The 20,889-nt window shown below is 35.9% G+C and overlaps 1 protein-coding gene, 1 long non-coding RNA gene and 1 other non-coding gene across 3 annotated transcripts; all 3 read right to left on the bottom strand.

Annotated features, from left to right (window-relative positions):
* Nucleotides 1–3,136: 3,136 nt before the first annotated feature.
* Nucleotides 3,137–5,831, bottom strand: LOC108854465 (probable chlorophyll(ide) b reductase NYC1, chloroplastic). The gene is made up of 10 exons (XM_018628032.2): nt 5,334–5,831; nt 5,112–5,190; nt 4,884–5,019; nt 4,737–4,811; nt 4,453–4,648; nt 4,297–4,365; nt 4,067–4,206; nt 3,868–3,990; nt 3,590–3,782; nt 3,137–3,508 (listed from the first exon to the last, which is right to left on the bottom strand). Exons 1-10 carry the CDS (start codon nt 5,631–5,633, stop codon nt 3,320–3,322), a joined length of 1,500 nt encoding a protein of 499 aa, XP_018483534.1. The 5' UTR covers nt 5,634–5,831; the 3' UTR covers nt 3,137–3,319.
* A 7,840-nt stretch (nt 5,832–13,671) lies between these two features.
* LOC108854468 (uncharacterized) lies at nt 13,672–15,272 on the bottom strand. The gene is made up of 3 exons (XR_001949914.2): nt 14,938–15,272; nt 14,772–14,824; nt 13,672–14,696 (listed from the first exon to the last, which is right to left on the bottom strand). It is a non-coding gene; the product is annotated as an uncharacterized LOC108854468 (long non-coding RNA).
* A 5,034-nt stretch (nt 15,273–20,306) lies between these two features.
* On the bottom strand, nt 20,307–20,413 carry LOC130512132 (small nucleolar RNA R71). Its single transcript, XR_008945693.1, has one exon. It is a non-coding gene; the product is annotated as a small nucleolar RNA R71 (small nucleolar RNA).
* Nucleotides 20,414–20,889: the final 476 nt, after the last annotated feature.

Below are 20,889 nucleotides of genomic sequence, written 5' to 3'. Positions count from 1 at the left end.
TATCTAGTACAGAAACTTCATGCTTTCTGAAAGACTTGCAATAAATACATAAATTTGGTGCACTCTTAGATAGCAAAAGTAAGAGTCTTTATGTCATATGTGTCGCTCCCTTGCTTCCAACAGTGGCCCAAAGCGGTTTCTAGAAAATTTGTAATTAATTCTTGGGTGACAAGAAACTGATCAGCCCTAAACAGTATTAGTATCGGGAACAAAGATGTATATATATTGAAGTATGTGATAATATTGATAGTACTAGATAATAACTTGCGGCATAGCACTATTTTTCCTTATGTACACCATTTAGCTCTGCCGGCTTAATGGAGAAGGAAATTCATTCTTAATCTAGAGTTTCCTTTCATTAAAGGCATCGAGCCAAAATAATTTATCAGTCCCGTTTTCATATGTTTTGTGTTAATTGTTATTTTAGTATCATATTTTCAGAACAAAGACTGATATAATTTAAATAAGATTATATTTGATTTAGTAAAATATTTTTAACATCAATACCATTAAAACATGATTATTCCTGAATTATACCATTAATGAATATTTTAAATTTTCCAAAAATGTCCTTAATGATATGAACAAACTAAAAAATTTATTAATGGCATTATGGTCTTTCGATTTTGTGGGCCTATTTCAACATTTAGATGAGATTGCTAACTAATTAAATGGGTTATGTTTTTATATAATCAAATTCAAATTCCATAAACTTTTTAATATCAATACCACAAATTAAAGTCTGCAATAATTTTAATAAGTTGATATTAGAGATTGAAATTCTACATGAGGATGAGACTTCATCAAAAATATTATTGGCCAGTTTATATATTTAGCAATATTTTATATAAATTATAAATCTTTAAAATTATATAATAGCCCAAGTAAGTATTTCGGATAAAACCAATGTTTTGAAAACAGACCCGGACACTGAACCGAACGATTTACCGGGTTACTGGGTCATTGAGTCGACCGCAGGTAAACCGCGGGTGAACCGCATATTAATAAATAAATTAGTTTTATTATATAATAATATATTAGCTAATAAAATAAAAAAATAAAAATATATAAAACTAAAGTTACTACTTTCTAAATATCTTTAAAACATAAAATAATAATTTGGATATGTATATATTTTATGTTTAATAAACATTTAGAATACTTAACTTAACTTTTTATATTTTTATTTTCATTTAATATACAACTAAAAAAATTATCTACTGGTTCAACCGGTACCGGGTTTTGGGTTTTAGTTGGTTTGAACGGGTTTTTGCGGGTTTTTAAATTTTGGGTTTTTCACAAAACCCAACCCGAATTTTTTTTCGGTCACCGGGTTTTCCGGTTCAACCGCGGGTCCGGGTCGGATTTCAAAACACTGGATAAAACCATTATTTAATTTATTTACAAACATAAGATGGTTGTGACGCATTTTAAATTTCGTCATACTGTACACACTGTAACAAACCCGCATAATTGAGACTTGATCATGTCACAGTTTATATAATTAAAACGAAGAATTATCAATCTTTATATTAAAAAATAACAAAAAAATACCCGTCCTTTTAAGGGCGGGTCAGAATCTAGTAAATACTTATAATTGATAAAGTAAAATTTAAATAGTTCCTCAAAAGGAGGATTTTACTGAGCGAAATGAAAACCTATGTTTATCAATAAAGGAGGGAGAAATTGAATTCATGATGATTCATGAGTTTAATTTTTCACTGCTAACGAAACAATTTTAGTACAATTTGCGGACTCTCTTGTGGTCCGGGTTTCGCGGAGAAAGTACTATAAACTAAGTTCGCCATGGCGAGCTAGTGCAATAGATTCTCCGTCATACGTATGAACTAGTTTATCTGCAGCAAGGCCTCTTCTGATATTAGGGATTCGACAAAAGATTCATTTAGTTTATGATGTATAAGGATGGGAAGATGATCCATGTATTCCGACTTCTCCAGCAAGGACAGCTAGGCCAAATGTCTCGGTAGCACATCTCAGGATAATATTTAGTGATTTTATTAATGATTAATTAAAGGAATGAGATGTTGTAATGCTTAAGAACTTTGTCTCATAAGAAGATGTATCTTTGATTAGAAGCTTGGACATAAGCTGATCTTTACATCGAAATACTTAATACTAGAATTTTATCAAGAGTGGTATGTATACTGTTAAGTCATGATACTGGGTGTTCCGAAACTTACTTAAACCTGAAGAAAATGTTGTTTATACATAACCAAGCATCACGAAACTACTCTTCAAAAAATTTGTCATATGACAACTGATTCCAGACATGTAATTGTCAGAAGGAATTTTGTTGCCACCGTATGTAATAACATTTTGGGATGTAGATAATCGCGCCACACTCATGAGTGAATACTATACTTTCCATCTTATTCTTCTCAGCTACAACATCTCTCAAGAACTTGATGTACTAAGGAACTACCATAAAGGAAATAATCATTGATACGGTGATCTGATCTTCACTTATTTTGTTCTCAAAAAGTATCTTGTACTTTTCTATTAGATATTTCTTTAACTTTCCTGGAAAAGGTAATTTTGGTTTATATGAAAGAGGAATGAATGATATTATTTTTGAAGAAATAGGAGTTTCTCTTGTCTAAACTTTTCTCCTCTTCATCAATTTTTCCTTTTCTTTTACCTTCAACAATCTTTTCCAACATCTTTTGGTTCTTTTCAACAATAATTACCACATCATCATCAAGATTGAAGACCACTTCTCCATCTTATTTCTGTTATTCATAGTGAAAACTCTTGTTCTACCATTTCAAAAAGTGATAATGCATAGATTCCCCATCCTATTTTCATTATTCATAGTGAAAACTCTTGAAGGTAGCTTTCTACCATTTCAAAAAGTGATGATGCATAGATTCCTCGGGGTTCTACTCATATTTTTCTGGAAGCAAACCAATTGGTCACTTACGTTTCAAGTCATAGAAGCAAACTGATGATTCTCTTATTCTAAGTATTTTTAAATCAGAAAAGTTAAGCTTCAACACAAGCAACAAGTTTCTCCAGAATTATTAAGATCGGATCAACCAATCAGTTCAGCCATACTGTGATTTATCAGCCATAAACAAACGATTAACCATTTCTTTGTGTATTAAACAACAATATATCAGTTTTCTTTTCTATTTTTTAATTTTCAAAAAAAAACCAAAAAGACAATTGATTTCACAACTTCAGTCATGTGTATAGGGTATGTAACCAGACATAATAGCTTAACAGATAGGTCCTGTTACCTATGGTTTCGTACATAACATGTACGTTTATATTTAAAACACATCCCATTAAAGAGTGGTCATGTGCCTGGGAAAGAGCTAGGAGTGGTGCTTGATAAGATGATAAAGGCACAGACAACGGAAAGAGAAAAAACAGAGACCCAAGTATTCTCTGTATACATCTCCATCGCGTCTGTTAACGACAACCTCGTCCTGTTCTCTGCCCAGTTCCTTAGTCTGTCTGCTTCCGCTGCATATAACGCCCGTCCCTGCAAACAAAAGACCAATTTTTGCGTAAACACATGCTAAATTAAAGTTATTGATAGAGTTAGCCTTTCTTATTTACTTACTTGGTCATCGAACCACCTGCTTCTCCTTAGCCACGAAGTGACAATGGCAAGCAATATCCTTGGAGGAGTTAGATAATTGACTGCTTTTCCTGAACCTTTCACAACACGCATTCGTGGTACTAGCGTTCTAGCCACTGTCTCCGGAAGCTCGCATATTATGTTAAACATCTGCTTGTTTTTTATACTCGAACCACTGCCAAATGAGATGTGATAATAAAAGAATTGATTCATTATATAAAGAGAGAAGTGTTTTGCAGTATATGCATGCGAGTGCATACCTAAGAAGAAGCTCTGTTAAAACCATGCCAGGGGAAGCAGTGTGCAGGCCAACTTTTGTTTTTAGAGATTCTTTCACAATAGAACCATGAAATTGCCTTAGTCCACATTTTGTAGACCCATACCTGCAAGAGATGGTAAAACACTCAGAAATTTGAATCCATTTAAGTAAAGTTCAGTATCAGTGTTTTGACTACTTACACTGCCGTGAGAGGAGTGCTAGAACCCCCTGAACCAGCGCCATCCATGTTAAAAATGTGCCCACCGTTGTTTTGTCTACTCATCACCTCCATCGCCCCCCGTGTGCATAGAATCGATCCAATCAAATTTGTGGAGACAATCTGCAACATTTCAAATATTAGAACAAGAAAAATTCCACACCATAGTTACAAGCCATAAGTTAAACTAAAAGATTCATGAAGGATTCTAGCCTGTTTGATATCTTCTTCCGTGAAATCGAGCAGTGGTCTGAACCCTTTGTTAGTACCAGCATTGTTGATCTGTCCAAAGAATAATGACAGTAATGAAAAATACGATATAAGAGAGAAGACATTATATAATTGGTACAAAACGAAAGATGTTTTTACCCATATGTTGATAGAACCAAGCTCTTTGACAGCGAAATTGGACAATTTCTCAACGTCCTCGGGTTTACAAACATCACATGCAATACCAACTACCTTAGCATCAGCCAGTTTCTTTCTAGCTGATTCACTGGCGTTACTCATGATCTCTTTGAGGTTTTGTTCAAGCTCTTTGACAGTCATCTCAACGGATTCAGAACTGATTTCACAAATCAAAACCAAAGAAAAAAACATGAGACTTTATTTCTTGAAATAAAAAATCCTTAAGTTTAATATTAAGATATTACCTGCGAGATGTAACGATCACTCTATCTCCAGAGAGAAGAAACTCTCTGGCTAGAGCTTTTCCCAGTCCTCTCGTGCTAAAACACAGCTTCAAAACACACATTAGCTCCCATAAAAAAATGGACTGTAACATAAAGCAAAGAAATTACCTTCCGGTTATAACAACATTGCGTGGACCGGCTCGGTAATGATCTTCCAAAACCATATTAGCACCAGTCATGGTTCCAATGATAACTCCACCAAGCCAGCTATACCAAACCAACGAGTTCATCGAACTATCTCCACCTTTTTCAGTACAATATATATACACACTAACTGTCTCAGACCAAAATTTAAAAAATTTCAAAAATATATTCTAAAATGTTTTTAACACTTACCTGACAATTGAAACCCAATCAAGAGAATAGCTCCTGTGCTTGTCATCGTCACAATGTATCTCGCAATTTGAACAGCAATCTGCAAATAGACAAACAATAAAAAATACAAAACTTAAGTACGGAGTTCTCAAAAACGCACATGTGTTGTATGAACAAATTTGCTGTTATGTAAGAACAAAATAATTAAAATTCAGAAAAAGGAAGAAGTTTTTCAAAACATACCGAAGAGAAAAACATCTCTAATTTTTCAATCTTCTGATTATACTCATCCTTAGACACGAACCCTAACTTACTAACACCTAATACACCAGATTTAAGAGAACTCCACAACCCATTTCCTTTCAGTTTCTCACGCTTTCTCCGTCTTTCGACCTTTTTCTCCCCTGAGTCACCCTCACAACGATGCGAATAAACCCTATTGTCTCTACAGTTCAATCTTGACCCGACCCGTTGATGATCCATGAATCCGAGGCGGTGCTCCAGACATCGTGGGTATACTTGTAGCTTCGTTATTGTTGTCATAGTAGCGAAACCAGAGAGCGAGAGATGAATTTAAAATCTCATGCAAAATATCATACACGAGAAGAAGATAAAAGAGAACAAAACAAAAGACTTAGATATTTTAATCTTCGTGTTCGTCGAAGACTTTAAATAGGGATCGGAGAAGTAAAGAGATGATGACGAAGAAGAAGAAAGGAGGTGGTGGAAAGAAAGAAGGAAGAGAAGTGTGATGACCACACGTTACAGCAACCTCATCTCGTTTGCCCAACAGTGACACGTGGCACTTGTTTTCTTTTCCGCGTAACATGTTCACGATATTTTCTTCTTTTCTTTGGGAGCTACTTCTTCCGTTTAATCGGTTCTCGACTACAGTAAAAATTGAGAAAGAAGAGTTCAATTATTTTAACTTTCTAAATGAGGCGTGAGTAATAAATATTAAAGGATCACAATCTCGATTTCAGTAAGAATTCCTTCTTTTATTTATTCAATCAACCAAAGCTTTAGGAACAACCACAAGACCTAAAACTCAATCACAATTCACGCCACTTTAACACCTCAACATCAGTGGCTTATATAGGAAAGACAAAAACCTAATCCTAGTTGATAAACACAAAACATATTATGATCTTTATCTTTCAAGATCATTATCTAACTAAGCTTCATATTTATCTTCGTTACTTCCGGTTCAAGTTAACTCCAACAATCTTCTCCTTAATCTTGAACCCACTCACATCTTTAACTCTAATCATGCTTCTCATTTCTTTGAACTTCAGCTTTCCAAGTGACTTCGTCAGTATATCAGCTCTCGTCGTTTCCAGGCACATGCTCGACTTCTACAAGTTCTTTCTCGACACATTCTCGTATAAAGTGAAAGCGCCTATGTATGTGTTTGCTTCGCCCATGAAATACAAGATTCTTAGTAAGTTGTATTGCGGATTTATTATCAACCCTTATAGTCACTCGCCTGCAAGCTTCATTCACGACCTCACTCAGCAATTCTTGGAGCCAGATGGCTTGTTTCGCAGCTTCTGTAGCTGCCATAAACTCTGCTTCACAGCTTGACAGTGCTACTATTTCTTGTTTGGTTGAACACCATGTTATAGGACTGTCTCCAAAGTAAAAGACATGCCCAAAAGTGCTCTTCCCATCATCTTCGTCTACATTATGCGAATTGTCGCTGTACCCTTCAATCGCCATATTGGCTCCACGCAAGAACCGTAAGCCGAGAGAACATGTTCCTCGCAGGTACCTTAATATCTGCTTTAGAGCAGCGCCATGAGACTCCTTAGGTTCCTGCATATACCTACTAAGCACACCAACACTAAACGATAGGTCAGGGCGAGTGTGTAATAGGTAACGCAGACAACCAATGCATCGTCGGTACTCTCTCTCGTCAATACCATTCTCCTCAGGGGACTTAGAAAACCTCGCATTCATCACCATTGGAACGTGTGTTAGATTACACGAATCCATTCCAAACTCCTCGAGAATCTTCTGCGCATATCTGTCCCGTTTCAGCACAATACCATCTTCTCCTTGAAGAACTTCAATTCCCAAATAGTAGGTCAGTTTCCAAAAATCGCTCATCTCAAACTTTGCAGCCATCTCTCGTTTGAACTCTTGTATTTGTCGCAGTGATGAACCTGTAACAAGTAGATCATCCACATACACAACAACGACAAGAAGCTCCTTACCATCATCCTTACGATATAATGAGGGCTCCTTTGAGCATCGAATGAAGTTCAAGCCGCGCAGAATTTGATTTAATTTCACATTCCAGACTCTCGGAGCTTGTCGCAAACCATAAAGAGCTTTCTTGAGCCTGTAGACTTTGCTTTCGTGACCTTTAACAACAAAGGCTTCCGGCTGAACAACGAACACCTCTTCTTTCAATTCTCCATGGAGGAAGGTAGTTTTAACATCAAGGTGATGAATCTCCCATCCCTTAGAAGCAGCCAATGCAATGATCAATCGAATGGTCTCAATACGCGCTACTGGTGCGAAGACCTCATCATAATCAACTCCATGTCTTTGAACGTATCCCTTCGCTACTAACCGAGCTTTAAACTTAGTGATACTTCCATCAGCATTGCGCTTTACTTTAAATACCCACTTGAGGCCAATAGGTCTCACACCAACGGGTAACTCACACAACTCCCAAGAATTATTCTTTTCAATGGAGAAGATCTCATCTTTGCAAGCGTCTATCCATACCTTCAACTTCCTAGCCTCATTAAAATCATGTGGGTCTTCATTCACGATCATTAACAGCCTTTCACTCTCAACCTCAGCCAGTAAGATATAATCATCAAGATAAGAAGGTTTGACACTTACACAATGTGACCTTCTTCGTCCTTGATCGTCATCTTCATCATCAACTTCGTGTTCTTCAACTGTATCATCAATGGCGGTTTTGTTTTTATCTTCTTCTTCGTCTCCTAGAGATGAGCCTTGGTCGTCATCACTTCTCTGTGAATACTTCTCTATAATCAATTCCCCTGTTTGCTCTGTTTTTGTCATATCACTCCAGTTCCACTTCTCTTCTTCACTAAAGATGACATCACGGCTCACCACTATTCGCTTAGTTGTTGGATCAAGTAACCGATACGCGCGCCTTCGAACCAGGTTTGGTCCCTAAATGGACTAGCACTCTTGTCCTATCATCAAGTTTCTTTCTTCCAGGTGTCTCTGTTCTCGCGTAACAGACACAACCAAACACCTTTAGATGAGAGACATTAGGCTTCTTTGATTGCAGCATCTTGTATGGAGTTCTTCCCTCCAATGATCTCGTTGCAAGCCTATTTATAAGATACATGGAGTGTCTTACAGCTTCTCCCCATAGTTCATTAGGAACGCTCATGTGTTTCAGAAGGCTTCTTGTCATCTCCATGATCGTGCGGTTACGTCGCTCCACTACTCCCTTGTTGGGGTGAGTAAGGTGCGGTCAGATGTCGTTTGATACCGGTTTTGTTGCAATGGGCTTGGAACTCTTGAGATGTAAACTCACCTCCTCGGTCTGTTCGAAGCATTTTAATCTTGTACTGCGTTTCTTGCTCAACAAGCGACTGGAAATTCTTGAACTTCTCAAGTGCTTCACTTTTCTCTCTCAACAGAACTGTCCACATGTATCTAGTATGATCGTCAATGAGAACCAGAATGTATCTCCTTTGAGCCGGTGTTGGTGGCGTTATTGGCCCACACATGTCTCCGTGAATGAGTTCCAACGGAGTAGAGGCTCGAAAAGATGTTGCCTGTGGGAACGGTTTTCTGGCCTGTTTTCCGAGTAGACATGAAACAGATGTTTCTCTTTTTACTTCAATATCTGGAACTCCAGTAACCAGGTCTTTCTTTATCATTAGTTTCAGTGTATCATTATTCACATGACCGAGCCTTGTGTGCCATATGGATGATTGTGACACAGACTTTATCTGAAGACACTGACTCAAGTCTACGTTCAGAAAGACTTTATAGAGACGGTGTGTTGTTCTCGTGCATCTCACCATTAGCCCACCATATTGATCAAATAGAGACAGAGTGTTGTCTCTCATCTGAACCTCGCAACCTACCTCAGTTGCTTGGCCTAAAGAGATAATATTACTCTTTAATCCCGGAATGTAGTAAACATTATTCAAGACCTTCTTTTCTCCTTTATCGAAAACGAACCGAACAGAGCCCTTTCCTTCTATGTTAATCCTAGAATCATCGCCAAATCTCACCTTACCCATCACTGCTTCGTCGAGCTGATAGAAGAACCGTCTATTTCCACACATATGGGTTGATGCTCCATTGTCGAGGTACCACACATTCTCATTATCTAGATCAGCTTCAAATACTGCAGGTGTTACACTCTTCTCATTGAGATACACTATCTCGTGAACCATTAGCTCGTCTGCTACTTGTGTGTCCTCATCTTTCTTTTCGACTGTTTCTCCAAGCTTAAGTTGTTTGTCTGGACAGTCAGACGCATAGTGACCAAGCTTATCGCAACGGAAGCATGTGATATGGGAAGCGTCTCCACTCTGTCGTAGTTTATAAGCCTCTCTCTCCGATTGAAAACCAACGCGTCCTCGACCTCGTCCTATCCAAGGAGCACGTGAGTTCCTGCCTCGTCCTCGTCCACTGTTATTATAACTTCCACCATACCCATCTTGTGATGTATTGGAGTTTGCATACATTAGCTTTCCCTGATCACCGTTTGAGTCTTCTTCTCTCTTTTCACCAACAGAAATTCTTTCTTCGTACGCTTTCAACCTACCAACTATGTCTTCAAAGCTGGTTGTGTTCAAATTCAATACTTGTTCGAGGGAGGCAACGATGAAAATATATCTCTTCCATGGCAAACTTTTGAGAAATTTCTTGACTATTTTTGGTTCGTCAATTGTTTCTCCAAGTGATGCCGACTTTGATATAATCTCGGACAGTTTCCCTACAAACTCATCGATTGTTTCATCCTCCTTCATTGTAAGTCTATCAAACTCAGCCATTAGATTCTGCAATCTAGCCTCTTTTATCTCTCAGCTCCAATGTGTCTCGTTTGTATAGCATCCCAAACTCCCTTTGCTGTATTTATGTCTCCTACTTGCAAGATCAAAGCCTCAGGTATGGATTGGAATAGAAACGCGATAGCCATGTTATTCTTCTTTGCATCTGTATCACCAGGCTCTATTGTTTCCCATACCTCACTGACCTTGAGCGCTATCTTCATTCTCATTGACCAGACCGTATAGTTGGAGGAAGTCAGCATCGGGAACTTTACGGATGCTGGTCCCGTATCCTTATGTAGCACGATCGAATCTTTGTTATCTCCCATGGCTGTACGCAAACTCTTCTTAAAACCAGAAGCTCTGATACCAAATAAAGGATCAGAATCTCGATTTCAATAAGAATTCCTTCTCTTATTTATTCAATCAACCAAAGCTTTAGGAACAACCACAAGACCTAAAACTTAATCACAATTCACGACACTTTAACACCTCAACATTAGTGGCTTATATAGGAAAGACAAAAACCTAATACTAGTTGATAAACACAAAACATATTATGATCTTTATCCTTCAAGATCATTATCTAACTAAGCTTCATATTTATGTTCATTACTTTCGGTTCAAGTTAACTCCAACAAATATAGCGTCTGGATAAGTTTGATGGTAAACAAACCTTTATTGACTGACCTAGAGATCAAACAGAAAATGGAAATTGCATCTAGTAGCTAAGAAAAAAACTAAATTCACAAAATGATCAAAAACTAATTCTCTCTCCCCTTCTTTCTTCTTATCTCTTTCTACTCTCTCTCTTAAAAACTAAATTTTTTTTTTGGTTATTTCACAAATAATCCCAACAGAAAATGCATTCGAATTGCCAAATACGAACTTGGAAAAATCTTTGGATCCCTATGGCCTCTGATAGACCAGCTCGATCAGCGACACCAGTGATTCATCCACGTATAACAACGAATAAATTCATATATGATTTGTCAAAAGATTGGGATGTAAAAATGTTAGCTAGCTTGGTTGCTCAAGAGGATATACCACATATTTATAATTTATTCATAAGCTAATCCAATAAATATGACAACACATAGATGGAGTATGCGAAAACTTGGCATATATACATTTAGGTTCACCTCTATTCACCCACCAATAAGATTTAGTTATTTGAGATTTGATATCTTTTAAAAAAAGAAACCAAATAATAAGAATTTAGTGAAATAAAATTATGTTTTAGATAAATAAAAAATAGTAGCAATTATCAAAAAAGATTATTTTTTTAATATTGATAAACCCATCGGCAAATACTAAACCCTAAATTCTAAATACTAAACCCTAAACCTTTGGAGAAACCCTGAACCCTTGGGAAAATCCTATACTCTAAATTGTTAATCCTAACCCATAAACCCTTAATCCTAAACCATAATATTAAACCCTAAACTCTAAACACGAAACCGTAAACCCTAAACTGCTAGACAAATATTAAATCATAAACCCTTAATTCTAAACCATAGAACATTTTGGAATTTAGGATTTGTGGTTTAGTATTAGAGGTCATGATTTACGGTTTAGGGCTTAGGATTTAGTTTATGATTTAGGGCTTAGGATTTAGTTTATGATTTAGGGTTTGGTTTAAATTTAAGGGTTTAGGGTATATGATTTGTCTTAGGGTTTAGTATTTATAATTTAGGGTTTAGGGTTTAGTATTTGCCGACGGATTTATCAATACTAAATTTTTTTTTGATAATTGCTACTATTTTCTATTTATGTAAATACATAATTTTATTTCATTAAATACTTATTATTTGGTTTTCTTTTTTAAGAGATATCAAATCTCAAATAACTAAATCATATTGGTGGGTGAATATAGAGGTTCACAATAGGAGATGAACGTAAATTTTATTCTAAATTTAGATATTGGGTGCAAAACATATTCTCTGTGAAACATTTGAATTAATAGGATCTGAGTCCAGTATCACAAAACTGCAAATCTTTGATTGAAAAATCAATGTTCCACAAAAATGCATCATATAATTTGGCAGGTGATATATGAATATCTAACAGGTACAAAAAAATTAATGTGTTTTTATATGCGATGTGATAATTATTTTAAAGGTAATTTTGTACAAGTGATTCATGTCCAGTTCTACAAAATGATAGGCAGAAAAATATATGTAATAGTAGTGCTTTTTCCTGCTTTAGTTGCTGGTAAACCACGAGATCCTGCTTTTAGACTACTACCATATAGGTATAAGCCAGTATATAATGTCTTGGTAGCAGCAAAAGAGATGGATTGTAAGGCAAGAGCTACCTGTCTATAGTAACGACCGCATGGTCTTCCTGCTCTAATTGATGGTTCCACCTTCCAAGGTGTCTTTTGGGCTCTGAATCTTGGCACTAAGGAAAGTGTTTGAAGTTATAAATACATTTTTCAATGGTGATTGCCTACGTACCTCTCAGTAGTTCACATAATGGCACTTAGCCTAGATGGATGCTTTGTTGACACATGGCCTTATGCATGTGGCTATATAGTTGATAGAAGTTATTGTAACACCCCTGATATGAAATAATTCAAATTCATTTAGTTTTTCATGCACCAATTAAACAAGAACATGTATGAAAAACTATAGAACTTTAACCAGATCGAAGACACTACTACCACATGCCAAACATTCAACCCGAGGTTTCCTTATTAGATCTAAAATCCCAAGATCCAATGTCTGAGAATGGGTTTCCTAGAGATTTCAAGTTACGGCTTTTGCAACCCGAGTTTAAAACCGTTAATTAGTTCATCTTGGACTATGGCTAGTATTATATGGAATCCACGTATTTCACAAACAATTCATATATACTTTAGTTTCAAGCACATCAAGACAATTATACATGCTCGACCGATATTCAAACCCATACCCTACATATTAAAAACGTACATTTTTGAAAAAGGTAGCAAATCTACACCTAACATTTTATGCTCCTCCAATACTAAGGGTTACCTGCAAACACATAGAGTCTAATGAACAACTAATTTGCTCACTGAGTGATGTACTATGGATTTTGCCTTTTTTTAGAACATGGTATAAGTCATATTTAGAATTTATTATATTTGTTTGGAGTCTGTTCAAAGTCTTTTTAAGTTTATATATGTTTTGGAGAACTTTGGTGATTCTGGAATTTTTTGGCACTACAAGAAATATAGGTATTAGTAGCACACCGCTACCGTAAAGTTTTCGTAGTGTTTTCAAGAACGCTAGATTTGCTGCAGCTATGGTAGACCCCCTCCTATCATACCATTTTTCATGAGCTATAATAAATACAGATATTGTAGCATTAATCTTCAGCTATACGATAATCTTTTATATCATTTGATTCATGCTACAAAGTACTTTTTCTTTTATCATTTGATCCGTGCCATAATGAATTTTTTCATCGCTCTTTTGTAGTACTGTAAAATATTTTATAAGAACATAAATATATTAATTCATTAAATTAATAATTAATAATTAAAAATAAATAATTTAAAATATATAAAATTATTATTTAATTTTTAATTATTTAAAATTAAATAATGAAAATAAAATCGCAAACTAATTCATAATTAAAAATCAAAATTTATTTATTAATTAGAATCAATATACAAATAACTAAAGAACACATTAAACCAAAAAACTAATTAAAAAAATTAAACCAAAACATAATTAACCTAAGGTCCTAAAAATAAAACCTAAGCCGCTCCCAGAACCACCACCTCCAGCTTTGTAACCCTAATCCTCCGCTCCAACCTCTAGAGTATGGATGTTAAAATGATAAAATCTACCACATTTAAACCCATCCCATTTTAGACCCACCACATTTAGAACCCATACCCATTTAAATCCATGTAAAAATAGGTCTATTAGGATATCCATTTAGAACCCCTGAAGTTTACATATATCCATTCAGACTCATTTAGATCCATTTAAACTATTATTGATTTAATTTTTAATTATTTTAACTTTATACTCCCTTATAAAAAATTAAACGAAACAAATAAAAATTTTAACTGATTTTTTATTATATAAACTCAAATAAAATTGTTTCGCCAAAACCGTAAAATTGAATTTTCCATCAAAATCGTAAAACCGAATTTTCCGTCAAAATTGTAAAACCAAGTTTCCTGCCAAAACCGTAAAACTGAGTTTCCCGCCAAAACCATAAAATTGAATTCTCCCGTTAAAACCGTAAAAATCAAAATTTTCCGCCAAAACCATTATATCAAATTTTTCTGTCAAAACCACACAATCACATTTTTCAAAAAAAAATATTTAATTATATTAAGTTAAATGAGTTAATAGGGTCCTCACTAATTTAAAGTAAAATTTCATTTATTAAATGAGTTTTAATAAAACTACACATTTCAAACCCACTAAACTAAATGGGTCTAAACGGGCATTTATCTTTTTGAGAAATCCATTAAAAACCCGCGAACCGAAACCCATTTTAACATCCTTACTCCAGAGTATCCGCCTCAAGCCTCTGTTCTCTTCTTTAATCCCTAAGATTGAGCCATTTTCTGTGAACCTTCCCTAATTTGAATATAGTCATCCTCAAGCATAAATAACTGCAAGTCAAACACAAGTGTTCAACAATTTTTTTTGAAAGACAGAAATGGTTGGGGAATTGGTATGAGACAAACCTCAAGGTGGCTAGCAACAAAACCCTCTGCTTTTTTTTTAACTAAGAATAGAACTGTAGACAAAACAAAAATCTGTAAGCAAAACAAAAATCAATTACAAGTAAATAGGGAGATGAAAAGAAAGAGAGAACAGATAAGAGGAAGGGGAAGGGGGAAGTGGCTTTACCTTTCGTAGTGGTGATGACGATGCGAGAACAGATAAGCTATGGTGGTGATGACGCGAGCTATGGTGGTGAGGACGACGTGCTGTGGTGGAGATGAAGACGAGGTCGATGGTGACAAAGGTTTAGTGGTGATGAAGAAAGAGATTAGAGAGACAAGATCTGTGAGATTAGGAAGCGTGAGATTAACTAAGAAAAAAAAGTGGAAACAAAAGAAAAGAGAAACGGGAAGAAGCACAAGAGAAAGATATTAGAGAGACAAATCTTTTCCATTAGATTTCAATCAATTTGTCAAGAAAACAGTTTCGTATAAGGGTTTTCTTATTTAGTTTTAGGGTCAATGACCTCTCATATATACATCGACACTTCCCTATATCGAGAGTATCATAATAATAACATAACTAGATTTTGACCCGGTCGACCGAGCGGATATTAATTTTCATTTCTATCTTTGTTTATACTAAATATTATACATGATTTATAATACGGGTACTAATATAATATTTTGAGAAATAATAATATGTTTAATTACATCGAATAATTTTTTGCATTCTACCATAATTTATATAATTGATATTTATTAGACTCATATAAACTAATGCAAAATTTTTATAGTTTGATTTATGCTTCTTGGTTAACTTTCTAAATATTATTGTTATACTAAAACTATAAAAATACTTAATATATGGATTTAAACTTGGTTACCATAATTTCCAAAAAAAAAAATTTAAATTTTAATTAGCTAAAATAGTTAGGAATTTGATCTAAACTTGTAATAAGTATTTATTCGTATAAGTGATAATATAAACTAATGAAAATTTTTTATAGTTTGATTTATGTATAAACATCTAAAAAATAATTTTTCTGAACTAAAACTAAGATAATAGATAAATATGAGTTAGTATGGTATTACAAATTGATACATTAGTTATAAAATTTGTAAGAGACTAAAAATATTGTAGGCAATTTATTCCGTAGAATATTCGGTTTGTATAGTTGTATCTATAGTTTTCAAAATAGAGAAAGTATATGTATTGTGAAAATATTTTATAAATCACGTTAGGAAAGATCATAACAACCTTGACTGATAATATATGTCAACTTAATTGATTTATGAGTACAATGTTTAATTTTAATTGCTTATTGGTTAACTTTCTAAATATTATTGTTATACTAAAACTATAAAAATACTTAATATATGGATTTAAACTTGGTTACCATAATTTTCAAAAAAAAAAAATTTAAAATTTAAATCAGCTAAAATAGTTAGGAATTTGATCTAAACTTGTAATAAGTATTTATTCGTATAAGTGATAATATATATTTTAGAAATTTACCCGATTAAATAAATGTTTAATTGAGTAATTTTATTTTGTCTTATAAACCATCAATTGTATCATCCATACTTTTATATATATTTCCCGTATATCCGCACAAATGTATTTTTTATGGATCAAAAATTTTATGATAATGTATAATAAAATTGTTGTATATATTATGTAAAATATATGGTGCTATATGAAAATATATGTAACATAATATATGTAACATAATACGTTTATATATTATATAAAGGATTCTTTTATCTGACTTTCATTTTTAGTTATTACTGATAAATAATAAAAATATAATTACATAAATTTAAAACAATATGTTCATTAACTAATTAAAGCTAAGTTTATTAATTATTTCCAAAGAATGATTTTCAATCCTAAACTTGTTATTTTATTGTAAAAGAAGTTTGAATTGAAATTGTCCAACTGTTATGAAGAATGTTTCTTTGTTTATTTTTTCTATGAGTCGAATTACACATAAATTTTATATAGTTTGATGTTGGTGCATGTTAAATAAACTAAAAATGTGATTCATGTTATATAACCTACGTTTACGCTCTTCATATGGTAAGTGAATTAATTCCGTGCGAAAGTTATATCATATACTCATGTCAATTATTAATGCAATCTTTAGTAGTTTGTAAGTTACAAAAAAAAATCTTTAGTAGTTTTTGTTTAGGAAATTATTTAATATCAGAAAAAGACAAGCATTACTTAAAAATAGGTTTATTAAATGTTCAGTGGCATTGAATTGTAATTATTGTGCAACTTTTAGGATTATTTTATATATGTACTTCTGTTTTAATAAAATAGATGACACTTTTTACATATTTTTTATACTGAATATATTCACAAGAATGGAATATATCCTTAACATCCCTCCTCAAACTGGAGCATGGAGGTTGCAAATGCGTAGCTTGCACATGAATCCTTCAAACTCTCGACGGCCCAACGCCTTGTGAATATATCCGCTAGCTGATCTTTTGTGGAGACATAACGTGTAGCAATGGTCCCTTTGACAATCTCATCACGCACAAAATGACAGTCTGTTTCCACATGTTTCGTTCGCTCATGAAAAACTATATTTTGACTGATATGTATCGCAGCTTGGTTATCACAATAAAGAGGAATATGTTTCTTTAGTACGATACCAAGAGCTTTGAGTAGTCCTCGCAACCATCAGATTTCCTTCAGTGTGAATGCCATTGCTCAGTACTCTCCTTCAGACGATGACAATGACACTGTAGGTTGCTTCTAGTCTTCCTAGAGATGGAAGAACCTCCAAGCTGGATGAACCAGCATGTTAAAGATCGTCGTGTGAGCGGGCACCCCGCCCAGTCTGCATCACACCACGCTGTCAGTTTGAGTTCAGTGTCAGCTCGCAACAAGATGCCTTGGCCGAGACTCCCTTTCAGATATCAAACAACACGTATAGCTGCCTCCCAGTGGGTCTTCCGTGGCTTGTTGCATGAACTGTGATAGAACATGAATAGAATAGGCAAGGTCAGGGCATGTGTTACTCAAATATATAAGCTTTCCTACCAGACGCCTATAAGCTTTGACATCACTCAAGTGTTCGCTTTCATCAAGAGCAAGCTTATGATTCTGTTCCAAAGGAAACGAAACCGGTTTCGCTGCCAGGAGCCCTGTTTTGGTTAAAATATCAAGCACTTTGGTACAAGTAGATCCCAGCTGGACTTCTAGCAACTTCAATACCAAGGAAATATTTAGAAATTCCTAAATCCTTCATGTGAAAACAAGTGCTCAAGTACTCTTTAAAACCAATAATAAGTTATCGTGTACTCCCTGAAATAATTAGGTCGTCGACATAGACCAAGACATGAAGACGTTTAGAACCTTTTTCCATCGTGAACAAGGAGTAATCAGACAGGCACTGAATAAAACCGTATCCCACCAATGCAGAGTTCAACTTCTCAAACCAACAATGTGGAGCCTGCTTAAGTCCATAAAGAGATTTACATAGTCGACATACTTTGTTTTTGTCTGAGCTGCGGTAACCAGGAGGAAGTTTCATGTATACTTCTTCTTTCAAATCACCATGAAGAAAGTCATTATGAACATCCATCTGATGAATTTCCCAGTTAAGAGATGCAGCCTGTTGCATGAAACTTCGTACCGTAGTGATTGATATATGGTGTTTTTAACATCATTGTATATATGTTTTCATTTGTTTCAAGTCACTAATTCGTGTCAGTCTAGTCCCTTTTGACCTTTTACAGGTCTGGAGTTAGCAGAAGAAAGAAGAGAAGGTGCCTGATGAAAAGATGTCCTTTTGGAGCATTCCTGCGGAGAACACTCAAGAGAACAGTCCCGAGACTGCTCTCTCTCAAGCGGAACAAGCAGACGGAGTGATCCGGAGATTGTTCCAGACGAATATGGAAACTTCTATTTCAGGAATTAAAGCCTTGTTGCCCTAATCCTTTTTCTCTTCTCATTGGCGCCTCCATATAAAACGCCATCTATCTATTTTCTATTTTCGGACGCTAGTTTTTACAAAGAAAACACTGAGTATTGCGATCTGCAACTTGTAAGGGAGAAGAATCCATCCTCTCATAGAGAAGATCATCTGAACCCTATTGTTTTCTACTCTGTTCTTATGCAATTTTATTCAGGATTTATGTCTTTGTTTATGTGCATCATGATCGAGTAGTGACCTTGCTCGCCTAGGGTTTTTAGGGTGTTGAGACATGAGCTAAACATAGATAAGCGATCTATAACTGTTCTTCATTCATACTGTTCTTACTGCTTTCATTAAACTGATCACTTGATGTTAGATCACTAGTTCATCACTTAGTTAACCGCTTAGGATGATAACTTGACATGTATTGAATGAGCTTAGTATCCCTAATCAGCGAAAGTAGATATTAGGGTGGTAAGTGAACTGATCGGACCTGTTCTCTAAAGCTTGCAATCGATTCTCATCCCAACGACAGTTAGGTGGTGAGATCGATCTGCAAAGCGATCACTACCACGACAGTGGAGTGTTCCAGCTGAGTGATCCGAGTTCTAGAAAGCACTTCATCGCGCTTGAATAATTGTTTGGCTCCAATTCAACACCCAATGAAATACCCTAGGGTAGCTCTTGTTTAATTGAATCAATCTCGTGTTTATTTTGCTTGTTTACTATCGCCTATTTCAACTAAATCATATCTTCTTCTTAGCTTGATTCTGAAACTTATAGAACTAGAGTGTAGACTGGTCCTCTGGATTTGAATCTCAAGTACTACAATTGCAACTGTTAACTTGGCAGTAGCAAGGATTCATTTTTAGTGTATCAAGTTTTGGCGCCGTTGCGACGGGGACCAGATTTTTTTACCTCTAATTTTCGGTTTCATATCTAGTCTAAGATATCTAACTCGTGTTATTTTCTTTGTTTCAGCTGATGATCCAGGTGCATGACCAGTAGACATACTCGGAGCAACGCACAAGGGCCATTGCATCAGCTTTCTAACGAGGAACTAGCGAGATTGGAACGACAGAACCGTCAACAGCCGAGATCAACGAACACCGACATGGGTGATCATCCAGATGATCTCACTGCTGCGTTTGCACTCATGCAACAGCAGATGCAGCAGATGCAGCAGACGATCCAAGCGCAGCAAGCTGCTGCCGAGCAAGCTGCTCTGAATGCTGCGAACCAACAGGAGGGAGTGGTCCAGATCGGCCAGAGAAACTTACTGCGTAATCTGCCCGCTACGCGATCTGCCATAACCCCTCCACCGTGCACAAGGCAAGACTTCGAGATCAAGCCAGCCTTGATAAGTCTAGTGCAAAGGAAGATCTTCAATGGGCTTCCTGCCGAGATACCGATGGACCACATCGAGCACTTTGAAAAGATGTGTGGTTTCACTAAAGCGAATGGAGTACCACCCGATTACATCAAGTGTACTCTGTTCCCTTTCTCTCTTGATGGAAAAGCTGCTCGCTGGCTTGATTCACTACCCACCGGATCACTCACCACTTGGGAACAAGTCCGAGAAGCCTTCTTAAGCCACTTCTACACGAAATCGAAGACGGCAGCTCTGAGACAGAAGATCGTGACCTTCAAACAGCTGGTAGACGAGCCGTTCTGTGATGCTTGGGAGCGATTCAATGTCTACCGCAGAGAATGCCCACATCACGGTTTTGAGGAAGACTATCTGCTGGGAGTGTTCTACGATGGAGTAGGCTGGGAGTACAGGAACGCTTTGAACTCAGCCAGTAAAGGAGATTTCATGACTCAGTCCACTCAAGGTGCATTCGAGTTGATTGAGAACATGGCCTCAAGCTCAGCTGACAATAACCGCGAGACTGATCGCACTCAGAAGGTGAAGAGCATCGACAACAGCAAGATTGATGAGCTCTCTGCCAAGGTCGACCAGCTGATCAAGAGTAACCAGAACCAGGTCTTCATCATGGAAGAATCCCCACAGGATAAAGCTACCGCAGAAGGCACATCAGAGGCAGATCAGTCGGCTGAGGATCAGCATGAAGTGAGCTACGTGAATGGGCAAGGATGGCAGTTCAAGAACTATCACCCGAACCCTAACGTGAGGAACAATCCCCACCTGTTCAATGCCCCTAAACCAGACGATAAAGCTCAAGGGAACCAGGGTCAGAACA

The sequence above is a fragment of the Raphanus sativus genome, chromosome 4 (genome assembly GCF_000801105.2).
Source record: "Raphanus sativus cultivar WK10039 chromosome 4, ASM80110v3, whole genome shotgun sequence".
NCBI classification, from domain to species: domain Eukaryota; kingdom Viridiplantae; phylum Streptophyta; class Magnoliopsida; order Brassicales; family Brassicaceae; genus Raphanus; species Raphanus sativus.
This window is presented reverse-complemented; position numbering and strand designations above follow the sequence as displayed.

Coding starts and splice junctions, on each gene's coding strand:
- LOC108854465 (XM_018628032.2), bottom strand. CDS start 5,633: ATGACAACAATAACGAAGCTACAAGTATACCCACGATGTCTGGAGCAC. Junction 4,366..4,452: donor TTGGTTCTATCAACATATGG/GTAAAAACATCT, acceptor TTCTTTGGACAG/ATCAACAATGCTGGTACTAA. Junction 4,207..4,296: donor CGGAAGAAGATATCAAACAG/GCTAGAATCCTT, acceptor GAAATGTTGCAG/ATTGTCTCCACAAATTTGAT.